The 17,819-nt window shown below is 44.9% G+C and overlaps 1 protein-coding gene across 4 annotated transcripts in view; it reads right to left on the bottom strand.

Moving 5' to 3' along the window:
* The window catches only part of BCL11A (B-cell CLL/lymphoma 11A (zinc finger protein)), a 98,125-nt gene that overhangs the window by 15,078 nt on the left and 65,228 nt on the right, over positions 1-17,819 (bottom strand). For all 4 annotated transcript variants that reach the window (XM_004691422.1, XM_004691421.2, XM_004691418.2 and 1 more), the window contains exon 3: positions 1,375-1,476. In XM_004691422.1, coding sequence (XP_004691479.1) covers positions 1,375-1,476 — 102 coding nt within the window. The remainder of the gene's footprint in view (positions 1-1,374; positions 1,477-17,819) is intronic.

The raw sequence follows: 17,819 nt of genomic DNA on the forward strand, positions 1-17,819 counted from the left end.
CACCACCCCCACTCCAATGCCTGCTCCCTTCCTTTCTCTTCCCTGCAAGGGTGGCTCTGTTCCCACAGTGGAGTGGGGCCCCAGGCACCCCCAGCAAAACCAGGAATACTCTCCCCACCCAGCCAGCATGTTGGGACTTGAAACCAAGAGTCCAACCCCCTAAACTCTGCAATCTGTGACCTAACCCAGGCTTCAGCCCAGCTAGGTGTTGGGAGGAGGGTGGGGGCACAGGAGGCGCTTTTAACCCTTGCACCACCCAGCCCTCGGGACCTGAGGGCTTGTGAAATTCACACAATAACTCTTTGTTATCTAGGATTACCCAGGAGTTCACAAAAATAAACAGCTGGCTTTGAATTTGGTCTCAGAGCACATGGCCTGCCCTGCAGACACCATTCACAGATGTGGTCTAGGTTACTTCCCATAGAAAAGCCAGGCCCCATTTATCGTCAAACCCTGCCCTCTGCTCTTCTTATGGTCTTTCCATGACACTTCCCTACCCGGCATTTTTTTTTTTTTACTTTCCGCCAATAGGTTATTATTCACTTACTTGCAAAGTAAAAATACCTCCCATAAATAAAAATTAGATGTCATCCTTTTTTTCTTGAGTCTGCTTTTCTGTGTTTGGGTGGAATTAACACCCCTCCCCCCAATCTGACTTTTTAGTCATGCATGATTCACACCATTTATTCCTACACAGAGAAGCAAACATCTTTCAAAAACATTTTTATAAACATACAAGCCTAAATTTCATTTAAAAATGATCTTCATGATAAAAGTTGTCTTGAATAAATACATGGATGTGGTGGTGGTATCTTTATATTTTAGCAAAACTAGGTAAAAAAAAACAAATAGAAAATGATTATACACACACATTTATAATGTACAATGTACATATAAAAATACCATGTTTAAATACACATGTAAATGCATATACAGCATGCATGAGAATAACTCTGATAACTCAACTTTTGGGCTGGCCCCTATTAAAGATATATACTATGGAAAAAATTCAAACTCCTCAATGAGGCCATGGGAGTGAATGTTCAGTAACAGAGTGGGTTCTGAGCACCAGACATACACCATCCCCAGCTATGGAGCCAGACAAGTCCCTGGGGAGGAGACGCACAGGGATGAGCTGCTGTCAGCTCCAGGCCTCCACTGAGGAAAGAAAAAGAAGTGGGTGAGGGCAGGAAAGGTCTCTGGAGGCTGAGTGGAGAAGGGGAAGGTGCCAAGTAAGTAATGGAGTAATGCGTCTGTGCGCAACAATCTATTTTGGAAGCAACTCCCTCCAGTACTTAAAAAGTAGGGGTAATTTCCAGAAACTCTCATCTCTATACACACGGACATTTGTAAAAGAAATAATGTTGAACTTACAAATACCCTGCGGGGCATATTCTGCACTCATCCCGGGCGTGGGGATTAGAGCTCCGTGCGCAGAACGTGGGGAGGCGAGGCCCCTCCAGTGCAGAAGTTTATCTGTGAAGAAACCCAAAATCAAGCACTAGAGCCATACACAACGCACATCTTAAACCACAGGATATCACATTTCAATTCCATTAAAGTAGATTAACCTCATTACAACAGCCTTGCAGATAGCTAACAGGCCCAAGGCCTGTATCAAAAGAACAGTAGTAAGTTATTTCCACAGCTTAGTTTTGTTGTTAATTTTGGTTTTTTCAACAAAAGAAAAGGGGAAATGTTTTAGGTATGGGGGGGGCGCGATTTTCTTTGCTTCATTTGTATGTTTGTTACTATTTGATTGTTGTCTTATAATAAGAGATTAGCAAAGAGAAAGTGACAATGGGTAGGGTTATTGCAAGGCTGGTTTACATGCTTACATTTACTTTGTATTACAGGCAAGCACAAGCCAAAACAATATACTAAAAGGAATTGAGTACATTTGGGAACCATTTCTTCTAGAATAGAGTCCTATTCTGTCTGCCTTGTTCCACTGCCTCTCCCCAGCACCCCTGGCTACATTTATGACAGTACCTTCAGTGATTGGGGAAACTTAGGCCATGTAGACTTGGTTGGGCCACACCCTAGAATTCTATCAGTTTGGCTTCTTAAAGTAGTGGAGAATAAAAAGTAGACTTCTGGGGTTAAAATAACTTTGGTCAAGTCCTCATCCTAGAGGGTGAGGAATCCTACCATTGAATGACAGAAAACCAGCATGCCCAGAATAGCAGCCCCCAGAAAAAGTGGCCCACTTCTCCATTCTACTGAATTTGGTCACACTCTGGTGAGTAAAAGTGACTTCTCATACTAATAAACATAAATCTAGCAGTAACCCAAGCATTTCTAGCACTGAGATTTTTGTGAGAAAGGAAATATTTGCTTTGTGCAACCTGGGGATTATATGGTTTATGTGGTAAGTTTCTAGCTTTTCCAAGTCCACCTTGAGCCAACCAAGCATGCAGAGGTCAAGTTCGAGACAGAGTGAAGGATAGATGGAGCAGGAGCTGCTTGGTATGTACTAGATACTTGGAGTTTATGATGACTGAGGGAGGCAGGAGAGAAGAAAAACAGACTTTGATGGTGAATAAACAGAGTATGTTTTCCATTAGCTTAATACTAAAAGCACTGAAAAGTGTTGCTGTTGTTGTCTAGGATAGCAGGTCTCGGGTGTAAAATACATCCTGTTCTCCTTATATACATCACACTGCCAAGAACAGTCAGGACAACGGCAGGCACAGGTCTCCTTTCAGGAGGAGCCTGGTGTGTGACAACAGTGCATTGCTCCTGGACGCTCAAACACTGAAGGCATAAAATCTGTAGTTACCAGACCCGTAAAGGCTGCCCGGTGGCCCCACCCAGCCCAAGACTGTCTAGGGTGGCATTTCCTCTTCTCTGACCCAAAACAAAATAAAACCACAATGAACCAACACAGGCAGGAAGATCAAACTTAAGAAACAAGTATGTCTTTATTTGACTGTTTATGTTAAAAGAGTTGAGGATAGAGGGTAAAATTAACGACAGATTCTGTCAGTGTGTTTCAACAAGAAAGCTGAGAATCCATTTTTGCACTTGTTCTTGCCACAGCTATTTAATAAGTGTGTTGCTACAACTGAAATCCTTTTCTTAGGAGACCCACAAACACACATGACCCCAAGATAAAGTACTTAGACTCCTGTATGAAGACAGTCCACTGTCCAATCTGGGGGGAGATCCTCGAGGGTTGCAATGGGCCTCCAGCAAATGTGGCAGAACTGGCAATGTAGTCCAGCTTGACCACCTGCACCCCTCTCTGGCTGGCAAGCTATCCACAAACCTAAGCAAGGTGAGCCTGAGGTGGAGGGGAGGAAGACAAAAACTAGGCCCAGTTCTCCAAAGCACTGACCACCAGGTAGCCAAATGAGGTCTCATATCTTCAAGGAGTATCATCAAGCATCATGGTTTGGTTTGTTGTTGTTTTTTAATGATTTCTTTAATTTATTTATGTATACAAGAGCTGGGGTACAGGCCAGAGATGCAGCGGGGTGTGGGGGGGAGAAAGGAGGGGAACGTGGTGAGAGGATTCACCAGAGGAAATAGGGAGTAGAACAGGCCGATCTATTGAAATACACTGCTGAGTGGAGCAAGGCGGGGTCAGGAGAAGTCTGCTGTGCCATGTGGGTCACACCTCCAGGGTGGGGAATCGAACTCATGCTGCAGCACAGTGGAGAGCTTCATAGTGCTGACACTTAACCCTTTGTTCCACCAGGGAGGCCCTGGTTTGATTTTTGCTAAGACGCAAAAACCTTGGAGATCATCAATTCTGTGCCTTCAATGAATAGGCAGGGGAAGAGAAACCTTGAAAAATCAAGTGACGGACAGACACTGCCGACATTGATGGCTGAACACAAATGAAGATAAGAATTGGGCTCCTGAACCCCCATCCAGTGTTCTCCCTGGGATATCCATCTATCTCCACCCCTCTGTGTTCCCAGTTGGTCTTGACTGCCCATTAACTGGGATAGTTCTCTTCTTCCTCACCCATTAAGAGAAAAGATGTCTCCTAGCCCCCTTTGGAGAGACTCCAGCTCAGAGGTGTGGAGTGGGACTCTCAAAAGGCCCAAATGAACGGACTTGGTTTCATATTTGGTGAACAACACCTGGTCTGCCTCTTGGCTCACCCCATCTTTTCACCCCCTACCTCTGCTTCCCAGAGAATTGTTAGCAAGCAGGAGAGAAACAACTCATTCTCATCAGCCAAACAAGCTATTCTTTGGGGGAAAACAATCGAAAGCTCACTGAAAGCTCACTGTGTTCGTGAGAGGGACTCCTACTTGCACTTCTCTTCATTCTGGAAGAGGGTCAGAGCTAAGCTGACCAGGCCTTCAGCTGATCTGCTGGGCTGCTCCCTCTGCACACATCCACACCACACCTTGTAAGCAGAATCGACATTCCCACAGGAACTGGAAATGCTAAATTGTTAATAGCTTCCCTAGGGTTTAACTTCTTGCTATGATGCTTTCAATTATTTCATCACGGGTTAGGCAGAGTAAAGTTTCACAATTAATGCTTCTAAGCATCACACTCCACCAGCAGTTCCGCCTTCCCAGGCTGAGGTTGTCAGGAAACCCCTAACGATTGTTCTGCCTGGAATGTGAGGTCCCCTTCCCTCAGGAGAGTGAGGCTCTCCATCAAGCAGGGAATCTTCTCAGCATAAGACAACATCCAACATTTCAAGTCTACCCCAGACAGATGGCGACCTCACTGCTTCCAGAAAAACTGTGGCACACTCCATAGATGAAGCAAGACCGGACCCGTTTCCCTTTCCAGACTCTCAAATGTGACATGTTGCCCTCTTCTCTATCACTCTCTTTTCAAAGGTCTTGCACTCCTGTAGTGAATGGTGTCTTTACCTATTCTGTGTATCATAAAGGTAGGTATCTTTAGCCCTGACATTTCCCCTTGGGCATTCACAAATGTCTTATATGCATTATTAGGTTGCAAGTCTTCCTATGGTCCAACAAAAATAGTGAATCTTACTTTTCAAGTCTCATTAAAAACCTGCAACAAATTGGGAACAGTATAGCTTTAATACTATCTGTCACTTTACATATCTATATACACTGGGTACCAAAGCTTTTTTTTTCCCCTACCTTCCAACTTTTGACACAGAGTTCTGGAAGTTTCGTGGGATGTTTCCAGAGTCTAAGATCATTAAATCAAATTTCAGATTCCTCAAGGAGATGTCAAGGATTCCCTTATTATTGATATGCTATTTGTTTCTGAAACTAATCACTGGGTGTATAAACCAGTCACATCACTGACCACTAACAGCTAATACTACCAGTCTACAAATGCATTGAAAGAGCTAAGTGTTATTTCCAGCACACTTTGGGATGTGCTGAATGCCCATCTTGAGTCAGGAATTAAAACCCAGACCTCTTTAGAAGTACATAGATGTTTGTTGTTCCCTTAAATGTAGACAAGTAAACATATTTTTTTCTTAAGCATGTTTTTAGATAATTTCCTTATTTCTTTCAGGACACCACAGTGTCCAGTCGTCCCCAAGCAGAAGAGCTAACTCATAAAGCTGTGACCTCCCTTTCATCTTGGGCCTTCAAGAAGAGGTTGGATGCTGAACCTATGATGGAGAGAGAGGTCTAGATAGGTGAGTGCCCTTCTACTTCCAACATTCGAAAGTGCTCTCTTCCTGTTGAGCCAACTTCTAGGTTGCACTTAAAATGTATCCTGAAAAGTTGTTAAATTCTCTGAATGAACCAGTTCCAGTCTGTCAATATTACTGGATCCAAATTAGAAAAATAACAACAGCTCAACTAGCCTGGACATGAGGCTTCTTGATCTGTAGGAAAACCAAATCCATTCTATGTCCTCCTGTCTTTCAACCCTCTCTTTAGGCTTGATAGACACCAGGTCTTCTCTTGGGTTCTGTGATTCATCAGAGAATTAGAGAGCAAACACTACCTGAGCCAATGTCTTGAGTTTTATCAGTCTGAACTGAAAACATGTCAGCTTTATCATTACTAACAGACTTTGTAATTAGCCTCTGATAGTCAAAATCACATTCCCTTTGGTCTAGAAATGAGCATTTACATGAGCATTTTTTCCCCATCACTGCTTTTTAACTACTTATGGTTTTGCCAAACCATGGTGTTCTTTAAAAAGTACATTATTCTGTACCAAGGAAAGTGAGAATTCTCAAGACATGGCACTAAAGAACTTTACTGAAACTCACCATGGCTTCTTATAGCCCATGGTGCCTCACTGGTGACTTTTAATTTCATCTATCACTCATTTAAAAACTGATGGGGTTTTTTTTTCCTTTTTTAACCAATTCTAACCTCTCAGAGCCTTTATTATCTAAATCCTACATTGCTAAGTTCACCTTACTACAGTTCTTACCCTAAGCAGTCTTTCTATGAGAAGGGAGGGAGAGATGACATCTTACATGCCCCTTTATCTATAAAAATGCATAAAATGAAAGCCACCAATCTGTCAGGCCTAAACAAAATTTTCTGCAATCTGTGTCTTTAACATAAGCAAAGCATATAATTCAAAAAAAAAAAAAAAAAAAAAAGCTTGTGTTTCTGAAGAATAACTAAGCCAAAGACATTGTGTTCCATCTTTGTGTTGAAATGCAGATTTCCCACTAAAAGGCAAATCCTTCATTTCAAAAGGTTGAATAGGATGGTACTTAAAAAAAGAATTCCAGCTGGTTAAATTTAGGGTGTTGAAAAAAGTTCATTCCAATAATATTCTTTGGCTCTGGGCCCAAAGTATTTTCACTTGATCGTGAATTAGATAAATTTTTATTACACTTTCAGCTTTTGCCTTCAAATGGTGAAACTTATGGATGAGACCAGAAAGAAGGGCAGCTGCATAAAAAGACGAATTGTCTTTAGGTCAGTTTTTTTTTCTTTGTTTAGCGGTGTACCTCACTATGCAAAAAAAAAGTGTGAGTACTCAGGATAAGGTCCTGTTCATTCATTCTTTGTTATATTCACTCAGCAAGTATTTACTGATTGCCCGGAAGCAGTGGGCAATTGGCTGGCCTCTGTGGGAAGCACAAAGAAGAGACCCACACAGACTTCCCCTATGGGAGCCTTCATCTGGGAGGAAAAATAAAGACTGGGCAGAAATCGCTCAACCCAATGTAGAAATCGTCGGGAGAGGAGGACAGATAAAATGGGAATTCAAAAGCAAAGAAATTACTTCCATTTGGAAGGAGGAGAGTGGCTTGGGGGAAGAGGTAACTTAGGATCTGGATCTGGAGAGCCATGAGAGCAGACAAACGACAAAGAGATGGGATGAGACATGAGAGCCATTCGCTAGACAAACGACAAAGCAGGTGGGATGCTTTAAGAGAAGCATAGCCCAAGGTCTGCACAGAGCAAACAGGTTGTTACCTCTAAATCAAACAGTGTCAATTTATTTGGTTGTCAACAGAGGATAATGTTATGCACTTAAACCTTCTGAAGACTTTAGTGATGTCTTCAGCTTTCACAAGTTGATATGTTCAAATTTCATCTTTTCTTAAATAAGGGACAAACCAGGTGAACTATTGTGAAACTTTAAAAGTTCACCTATCCTGTCTTGTTCTTCCCCCACCTGGGTCCTCCCCCCCCCCCCTCTAATGAAGGTGGGTGGTCTGCACAGGCAACATCACTAGGCTTCATCCTCTCAATCAGACAAACAAGAGTCAATAGCCAAGTTCTTTTTGCAATACCACCTCCATGACTTAGTAATCTATTTCAGATGTATCATTTGCCCATTGAAGATTGGCTTGAACTGACACATATTCAGCAAACGACAAGAATGTGGAAACTTTCCTACACTGTCTTGTCTCTGCAATCATGAACTTGACCTCCCCTCACAAACTTCCCTTAGTCTTCAAAACTGGCAGTGTGGTTGGGGGGGTGGAGGGAGGGGTGGAGAGACACTAACTTCTCTGAGTTCTTGGAGAATTTTTTGTGTGTTGCGGTCTGTGAGTGTCTGTGCACACACACAGGCTTGCCTCTGCCTCAGGTATTTTTGTCAAGTAATTTGGGGAAATTTGAGAACTAATTTCAAAAACGCCTTTCCCCCATGCATTTACTCACGAGTTCCACTGAACCTCAGATTCTTCTCTTCCTTTAAAATGTCAGAAGTTGGCCCTCCCCGGTGGCGCAGCGGGTTAAAGCACAGCACTTAAGAAGCTTAAGCCACTTTGGAATGAGTTCGATTCCCACCTGCCCCGGAGGTGATCACATGGCGCGGCAGACCTCTCCTGACCCGCCCGCTGCTCCCCTCAGCAGTGTACTTCGGCGATCTGCCTGTTCTGCTCCCCACTCTGTCTGTGGGGAAGCCTCTCACCTTCCGCATCTCTGGCCTGTACCCCAGCTCTATATGAATAAATAAATAAATCTTTAAAAAAAAATGTCAGAAGTTGGTTCCACTGGAGATCTTGCAAAGTCAGAAATCTAGACACTTCAGTCCTAACTCTACTTAACCACCTGTGGCATTACCTTCAGTCAATAAATCCCTTCCTTTTTCTGGCTCTAAGTTTACTTGTCTTTAAACAGAGAAGACTAGGGCCTCCCTGGTGGTGCAAGGGGTTAAGCACAGCACTATGAAGCTGTTCACAGCCACTGCAGCACGAGTTTGATCCCCAGCCAGGGAGCTGACCCACACGGCACAGCAGACCTCTCCTGACCCGCTCACTGCTCCCCTGAACAGTGTATTTCAGTAGATCTGCCTGTTCTAATCCCCATTCTGTCTCTGAATCCTCTCACCGGACTCCCCCCAAACCCCCTCCCCACCAACCTCTAGCCTGTACACCAGTTCTTGTATGCATAAGTATGTAAATCTTTTTAAAAAGGAAAGAGAAGACTGGATTAGATGGATAGCTTCTCTCTCCTATTTCCCAGGCCAGCCTGAGTCTCCTTGAGACTGGATCTAGAGCAGGAGTCTCAGATGCAGGTGAGAGACCATGTGTGGACCACCCTATAAGCTGGCCAGGACAGGCCTGTGCCTCTTATGACCTTGCCAGGATTAGGAGGAACCTACAGGCCAGTGCAGGTTGGGTCCAGCTGCCAGGCTAATTCTCAGCCTGAGAAGGTAGGCTCGGTGGTGGATTTCAGTTTCCTGGACACAGTCTTGCAAAAGCTCACCTGTCTAAGCTTCAAGGAGGAAACCTAGCTGATTCCTAAGCCAAAGAGACTGAAGGTCAGAGAGAACCAGGAAGAAACTTCCCACAAACTCAAGCTAAATGTCAAGGGAAAAGGTCTCTGCTGCCGTGCCAGAAGGCCAGTGGCAAAGCTCGGCCTCGTGCCACAACCTGGCACCCACTCCTCACAAGGGCACACATAGGACTAAGAAAAGTGAGTCTTCTCCCAGCCACCACAAACCAGGGTAGCAAGGTGCTGCGGTCCCTGCCTTCAACCAACTTGAAGTGTTCCTGGAAAGCCATGTGTAAAATGAATTTCAGTAAACTGAATCACATTCGCTAACGGACATAATTTCAGAGATGTTTCATCACCCTTCCAGGCTCATCGAAAATTGGCAGGGCTTCTAACATTTTACCTTTTAAGTGCTTCTTCCTCCACCCCCTCCCCAACCTCTCTGTCAAGTAGTTAATGATCTGTAAACAAACACTTTAAATTCAGTGGGGGAGCTCACAATTTAAAGGAACCCTGCGGTGAAACCTTTTGAAAAAAGTTAACAATCTTTCTGTAATGTGAAAAATCACCCTCTAATTTATCAGTTTCCATTGATGAGGTTTTGCGTGTATTAGGCTTTCTTAAAGTGGGTTCAAGTGCAAAACTTCCGTGCCTAGATGAAGGGGTGAGTGATAAGATGTCCTTCTCTCACCCAACTTTTCTAGCCTTCCATAGCTTCCATTAACTGTAGACGCCAGTCATGACTCCCTACTCCAGCTAAGAAATAAAGAAAAGGCTAGAAAGTCAAAGATGAAGACACCTGGAAAGTCCTAAACCACTTCTCCTGACTTCAGTATAAGATGCCTGAGGAAGATAGATGAGCATTTTCAATGGTGGGCAGGAAAGATCTAGAAAGACTTGAGGATCTGAGGAGACTGACTGACCATTTCCCTAACAAACACCCATTCTGATAACACCAGCCAGGGTGGAGAAGGACTTGTCTATCAAAGTCAGCAAAATGTGCAACTCCCAAATTACTCCGAAGAGGCCACCCGAGCCTTTTTATCTGTGTCGACTCATAATGAGTTCATCTATGCTTCTGTATCACCATTTTCATCAGTCTGGAGAAAATACCAGAAAGCCAAGCTTAGCACATGATGATTTCAGATGTTCTAGGCACTGAGAAGAAGGCAGGGGTGATGGGAGGAGTGTGCTGGTAGAGATGACAGGCCCAAGTGGTGCTGCTGGTCTTATCTTCCACAGCTGGTCCATATGCAATCCAAGGACAGAGAAGGAACCAGAAGAATGGGCAGCCCCACGAATTATGCCCTGACCCTTGTGAAGGGTTTTACCTCTTCTTCCCAAAGCATCCTCTTCATATTCTGTTTCTACCCTAATTCCATGATCCTATGGAAGAAGGAAAGCTATTGTCCTCATCTCCTCAGTGAGGAAATGCAGAGCTCAGGAGTGTCCTGCTGCAGGTAGTGAAGGCTGGAGTCCTGCCCACCTTGGGGACCAATTTTTGCCCCTGGTCAGCACTCAGCTCAGGAGCCCTCAAGGGTTAGACCAAGGCAGAGTGTGTACAGCACTGGTTTTGTGGCCACGTACAGTCCCTTGCTTTCTGAGACAGTAAAGTGGAGTGTGTGTGTCAGGGGATGTGGAGAAGGGACACACGACAGGCCTAAGGTTCTGTGACAACCTTTGCCAAGTGATTCTTAGAACCAGGACTGGCCATTCTCCAGAATTAAAACCTATTATATCCTATGGTTAACACAGAACTGCTCGGAAATTGTGAGAGCTAATTTAAGGCTTCAAAGCTCGACAAACTGGGAAAAAAAAAATGGTCTAGCAGGTCAGGCTCTGACATTTCTTCAGGAAAAAAACTAGGCTGCCCTCTTGCCTGAGGTGAGATTGAATCTGTGAGGCCAGGCCTCGTCCCATGGCAGGCAGTGCTCTCAGATACAGGCCTCTGCCTGCCCAAAAGTTCCTCCAACTTTTGCTACAGACTTCTCAGTCCCTCAGCACTTCCCTCCCCCAGGCTCATCCTAACCTCTCTGCTGAGTACCACAGAACAAAGCAGAGGTAGACACAGCCTATTTACTTGAGGCCTATTTTTTTGGCTTCATTCTTACTTTCCTGGCTTTTTACCCAATTTCTAATCCTTCACTTATACCACTGACCAACCTGGAAAGAATTTCCTGAATAAAAAGAAATACCCGCATGCCTAATCTACAATCATCAAAAGGCCCCAATCCAGCCACAGGGTGGGGGCTCTGGCTGTTTTTGGGTTTACTAATTCTGTTGATTCGATGGGGTAACACCCAAAGTTATCAGACACCGCCAAACTCCTCAGAGCAAGAACGCCCCCCCCATCTCATCACTCCTTTCTACTTACCAGATGGGTCAACTTGCAGAGACCTGGCCTCTCTAGGTAAAGGGGCTACATCTGCTTTCACCTCTCTGTTCACTTCCAAGTTAAGACTAAAGACACCCACATATCAGAGGCCCCAGGATGGGTTCACTTGGAATTTCTAAGACTGCCTGGGAAATAAAGTTTAGCATTCAATTTCCATGCCTCCTCACCCTGAGATGGACTTGGATCACCAAAGTCAAGATCTCCTCGTCTACCAGCAACGGGAGATACTCTACTCTTCCTAACAAGCCCCTGGGGCTGAAATCCTTTGCTTCCAGAGCCTAGACTTCTGACCGCTGGGGAGCAAGCCTCCTCGGACACCAGCCAACAGATCTCCACAGACATCGCGCTCAAACCCTGTCAGGTGGCGGCGAGTGTGGACAGCAGTGCTGACGGGGTTTCAAAGAGGCCGACCAGGCAAGAACCATCCTGTACGCCTGCCCTGGCTCTAACGCAATAAAATGTCTTTTATCAGTGTAATTCAAGGCAAAGAGTCAAGGGTCTGTCACCATTTTAAAGAGGCTTATTACATGGCCACAAAAATTTGCCTCAGGCTCAGACCTGGCATGTAAGGTATCAGTGTGGGACAGGTTCTTTTGATTTGATTTTATTTTCTTACAAAATCTTAAAATGAAGTGCTTCTGTCCCTCCCTTCCACCAACCGTTTTTTGATTTATGTGGAGGAGGAAAGAAATCTGAAGTTGACAGGTTGGGACAACTCCACTCAGCTTTCTCACTCAAAAGCTGCTTTTGTTAAGCCATACTTTGCATTTATGGCCTGCGGCTCTTGGCTGAAGCTGGCGGCTCCTCCAGTGTGCAGCAGGCCCTGGACTTTCCCGGGAGGAGGCCGCCAGCGATGACTGCTCCCTTGCACCCGGTGTGGGGGCACCGAGGCTCAGGGGCTGTGGATGAGACCTGGGCTTTTACAGTGAAAGGGATGGCAAACGATAAGTTCCAATCCTGTCCCCCGCAATACACTACATTTCTCTCGGGTTCTGGACTCCATGTGAGCTTTATGTATTAACCAATGCTGGTTCCCCAGCTAAAGTTTTCTGAGAATCAAGATTATATTGTCCACTTCTCATGAGTGGCACCATTCTGGGCAAAGAAGTGCCCAAATATTTTAAATACTTTTAAATACTTGAAATTAAGCACTGGCCTAGACTTTTCTTCTTGTTGAAGAGCCATTCCAAACGACCTTGATGGAAGGAGCCAGAAACAACCAGGGGAACATTCCCTTCCTGAAGTCACTGGGGTCGCTCTGGCAAATAGTTAAGAAAGGAGCCTCCAGGTCAGCATCTGGGGACATGCTGATAGCCCCCAGAAGTAACTGGTGCATCGGTTTACAATTAGTTGGCAATCTATTGTCATGTTCCGTCAATAGTTGTTATAGACAATCAGGATAATAATTCTCTTTCTGTGCAGTGCATTAACTGCACAATTAAGTTACAGAAGATGTCTTCTGATGAATTGGTCCCAATTACCTAGTCCGGGTCTCTTTCCTCCCCCTCTCCCTCATTTTAGCAATCTCCCACACTCTCCTCTATTCTCATTCCCCACCTACACCTCTGTCTTTCTGCCCCCAGAGAAAGAACAGTGTGAAGTCCTTCCGTTCAAATGATCCTATTTAGATCCCATAATTTTGCTCTACTGAAAAGACTTAAAAATAAGGCTAGGAAACTAGCCATGAAGGTGCATTCAAGGCTGGCCAGATGATCTCATCTTCCTCCCTGCCTCTGATGTAGGGAGAGCACCTGCAGCAACCCACACATTCATCATCTAAGTTGCATGAGGTCCTGGCACAGCCCAGAAGTCCAGGGAAGAAAGACTCAAAGCTCTCATGTGTCCTATGAGACCAGAATTTCCCAGCTGAATGACTGCAGGGACGTGGCCATGGGCTTAGCAGACAACCCTGGCAGATTCCTTTCCCACCTAGTGCCCGTGTCCAGGTTTGGCCCCTACTTCTGCTTGGGACATGCTGTGGAGAAGGAACGGAGAAACACCTACACCCTGCAAACAAGCATGCAGTCAGCATCCCAGGAAAGGTGAAAAAGCAATCAGAGCCCAGGGCTTCCTCTCCATCTCCCAAGAGGTAAACAAGGCCCTTCGCACCTCTGTTTTGTGGTTTTGACACACTACACCTCACCCACCACAAACATATAACATGCTTTCAAGGGTCAAAGCAATATCTGCCCCCAAGTAGGGCTTTGTGGTCAGCTGACCTGGGTCATGCAGGGCAGAACAGAGGTCACCCAGGTCACAAGCTGCAGGACCGGGCAGGGAAGCCCAGGCAAAACAAGGGTCCCGAACACTGCTGGTCGTCGCTGGGCTGCCATCACAGGCTCCTGGCTAAGAGCGAGTGCAGCAGGGACTGTGTTTCGGCTCCATTTCAACGAGGTGTGATATCTTAAAAATCATTTTTGGATGCCCCACTCTCCCTACGTATCCCTCTCCCACACTCTCCAGTACACACAACCCAGCATCTTAAACGACACTTGGGATTTTTTTCACAGATGAGATTGTCTAACGGAACCTTAATACATTTTATGGCGGAGAGAGTTTTCTGACCACCACGGTATTCTAGAGTTACAAGAGCTTGGTAGGCTTTCTGGGAAGTAAATTGGGAAAAGCCCAATAGACAATCAGCCTGACAGAAAATTCTAGAACCTGTGAAACCCACCTAGACACAGAACATCTTCAAAACCTCTAGTTGGGTCTCATCTTGGCATTTGGAACATTTAGAAACATCCTATCTAGAAAGTTTAGCTTAGTTGGAGTTTTGTGTGTGTGTGTGTTGTTTGTTCAAGTTGTGGTTTCTTTTCCTCCATAGAAGAAATAAATTTGGATCTGTCTTTATTTCCTGTTCGTGAAGCGGACAGAAGGAGGGTGTGCAGGGGAGGAGATGTGTGGGGAGCAGGCTGAGAGATGGAGCAGGGCCGAGAATATCCGGAATTGGAGAAAAGTGAGAAAAGAAGCTTTTTCTTGGCTTCTAAGCAGTTGGAATTTCTACTGCCACTGCTTAGATCCTGGGCACCAGTCATAGGGAGTGGGAAAAGGGGCATGTGACAACTTTGCCACAAATCAGGATTTGGCATTTAAATTTAAATCCACAGGAAGCAAGAAGAATGGGAGGACTTCTTATTTATAGATTTGCAGATGAATTGGAGATAACCAAAATGCACTTCTCATGTATCTGAAGGAGCAATTCCACTCTGACTTGAAAGTTTCCCATAGGAGAGTATCACCTGACCCCGACAGTGTGCTGCATCCTAAGGTTAAGATCAGCTTCCCGAAAACAGGCAGAGTGCTGCTGCCATGGTCGTGGTCGGAGCTCAAGAATTCTACTTTGAAGGACAGGTTGGTACCATCCTGCATTTAACTGGATTCAGTTCATCTGATTATACAGTGCCTTGCTTTCTGGAATATGTAATCATCTCTTTCTGATGACATTTTAAATATCCAACTAGAAAATAATTGCAGCAATAATTGATAGCAGAGTCAAGCTGGAAGATCACTGATTGGCAGAGCCCCCGCTGAAACAAATCTTCTTTCTTTCAAACATTACAGGAATGATGCTTAAATCTAACTTTTGCTGATAAATGCTCAAAATCTGATTTACTGATAAAGGAACCGCAAGAGAACCTGCACTTCAGCCTGTGATTACTTTGTGAGCTGTTTGAGGAGAATCAGGCGGTGTGATTTATATTATTTTATTTCCCATGAATAATTGCAAGGATAGAGCGGGGGAATTTGGAGAGCATCAACTCAGGCAAAAGAAGTGTTGATCCTGATGCTGTGCTTCCAGAACAACGCCAGCCAGCCTTCAGGTTCACAGCCCTTCCCCCCATGGCACCAGCGCGATCTTAAAACGGAGAAGACCCCAGAAGGAAGACATACAAAAGATGGACTCTGCCCAGGTCTCTACAAGCTGGTCTAAGTCAGTCCCTCAAATGGAACTCAAATTCCCCTTCTATGAAAAGACCTCAGATCCCAAGTGATCTCAGGCAAGTCCCCAACCTCCTTCACCCTAGTCTATTTCTCTATCCAAAGCAGAACCCAAATCTACTGAGTCTACATCATGTGTTTTGATTGTAATATTCAAGGAGTTATGGTTTGGAGCACTGCTTTCAACAATTCAGACCCTGTAGAATGCACTGATCGTCAGAAATAACTCACAGAGGATGCTTGTCTCCGGGAAACATCAAATGAATGAGCTGGTGTATTAGCAGACACAGATTACAGTAAGGAAAATCTAAGAGAGAAGATGTATCTAAACCCTCCAGCTAGCTACAAAGGCAAGAATTCAGGGGTGGGGTCTGAGCACTTGCCTGAAGTACTGGAGTCTGAGGATGCCCTTTCATCCCCCCCTCAACTTCCATTTTCTTTTCCTCTTGTTCATCTTTCTTTCCTTCTTTTTTTTTTTTTTTCATGAGAGGGAAGAGAAAAAGGGGAGGGGGCTGCCTTTTTTCCTCTTGAAACCAAACCATTATAAGTGAGTTTGCCTGGTAGCTTCTGTTAAAAATCAGAAGCTTGTTAGATGTAATGATTATCTGCGCCGTGACACTTACCGCATATAAGGGGGCTTGTCGAACAGCTTTGCTCTAATTTAGAGCTCCTCCGTTAATTAGAAAGCCCTCAGATTTTCTGCAAATGCAGGTTACTATCGACAGCTCACGCTTTTGATGCTTCATCTGTGACAGTTGCTGGGCTGCCCTTCCAGAAGCTGCCAGGGTTGTCCAAACTCTGACAGTGTCAGAAAACTCAGTCACCATGCCGTTTTGCAGGAAGTTACAGGGAAGGTGACCAGACACACAGCCTGTTTCCCCACAGCCAGCAAGCCTGATGAAATTTGCATTCACATTCGGATAAAAATAGCTCAAATTTCAATCCTCCCCCACCACACCCCCCACCTCCTTTGCCAGCTCTCTTCCCTGTGTCTTCTCTGGACTACCTGCTTCTCTCTTCCTTCTATGCCCTTTCCAGATATCTCTCTTCTCACCCTCCCTCCTCAATTTCCCAACACTCAGGGTCCTTTGCTATAGAAAATGGTCACATTCACCAGAAAGGGAAGTAGGTTTTACAGCTCCACCGGGTTGCTTTTTATTGAAACAGCAGTGATTGTGGAACAGAAACTCCCCAATCTTTAAAAAAAAAAATCTATTTCCTATTTCTTTGCACTGGTCAGCTGCACCTGGCAAGGTGGAGGTCAAGCCCACACTACTACACTTACATGAGGAAGGCTCATGTGTCTTAAGGCAAGAGGGAGGGGCCTTGAAGGGCACAAGGAGGAAAAAGAAGAACAAAGGGAAGGTTAACAACTCAAGAAGCAAAAGTGCACAGGGGACTGAGGTTTCTTGCTCTGATCACCATTCCAACACAAGACCTCAAAAGTATAGAAACTCTCATTGAGGAATAGATCGGCACAGGCTACGTTCAGTGGGGGAGGGAGAGGAGAGACTATGTTCAAGACCACGTGTGAGTAAACCTGTCTTCATTTCATCAAGTTCATCTAAATGGATCTGAAGATACTTGACCACAACAGATACCAGTATCTACAGTCAAAGTAGAAAATATATAAAAATCTTTAAGGCTTGGCCCTGGAAGGACAGGCTGCCCCTTGCTACCCTATTTCCCAAGATGACTTGTCTCACAGAACAAGTAGAACTCCATTCTTCAAGCAAACCCAAATCTTGAGGCTGAGGGTCCTGGGAACCCAGATTTGCTATAGCTGACTTAGGAAATGCATTGGGATGGGAGGTGTGAAATGCCACAAGCTATTCTGAGGAATTCACACAAACCCAGAGTTAGTGAAGTCAAAAAGACTGGGAAATAGGAAGAGTGGAGCAAGGCAACCCCAAAAAGAACCCCAAGGACTGTATCCTCAACAGCACAGTGGGCCCTAATCCCAGCAGTGACGACCCCTGCCCTCCACTGACACCCTGCTGCTACCAGCTGGGTCTCTGGCTTTCAGACACAGCCCCAGGAAATCCCATTGTGCCCTGAAGCCAAATGAAAAATCAGATCTGTGTGAGACAGGACATTGGCTAAATCCTTACCATTTACCTACTGCCCGTGAAGAAGGGAAAAAACTAGACCTGGAAAATAATGTGAAAAGTAGCAAAAGTCAATCATTTGAAAAGAAAAACCCTCCACTTAACGTCACAAAGCTGCTGAATATTAGGTTCCTAGGAAGCTGCCCCAGCAACCTAGATATGAGAAACAACGCTTGCTATTCTGGGGTGAGAAGTGAAGTTGCCTTTCACTGGGGACTGTCAAACCTGCTCTATAAATATCAGCACTGCCCCTGAGAACCATGG

The sequence above is a fragment of the Condylura cristata genome, unplaced genomic scaffold (genome assembly GCF_000260355.1).
Source record: "Condylura cristata isolate star-nosed mole 26May11 unplaced genomic scaffold, ConCri1.0 scaffold00031, whole genome shotgun sequence".
NCBI classification, from domain to species: Eukaryota; Metazoa; Chordata; class Mammalia; order Eulipotyphla; family Talpidae; genus Condylura; species Condylura cristata.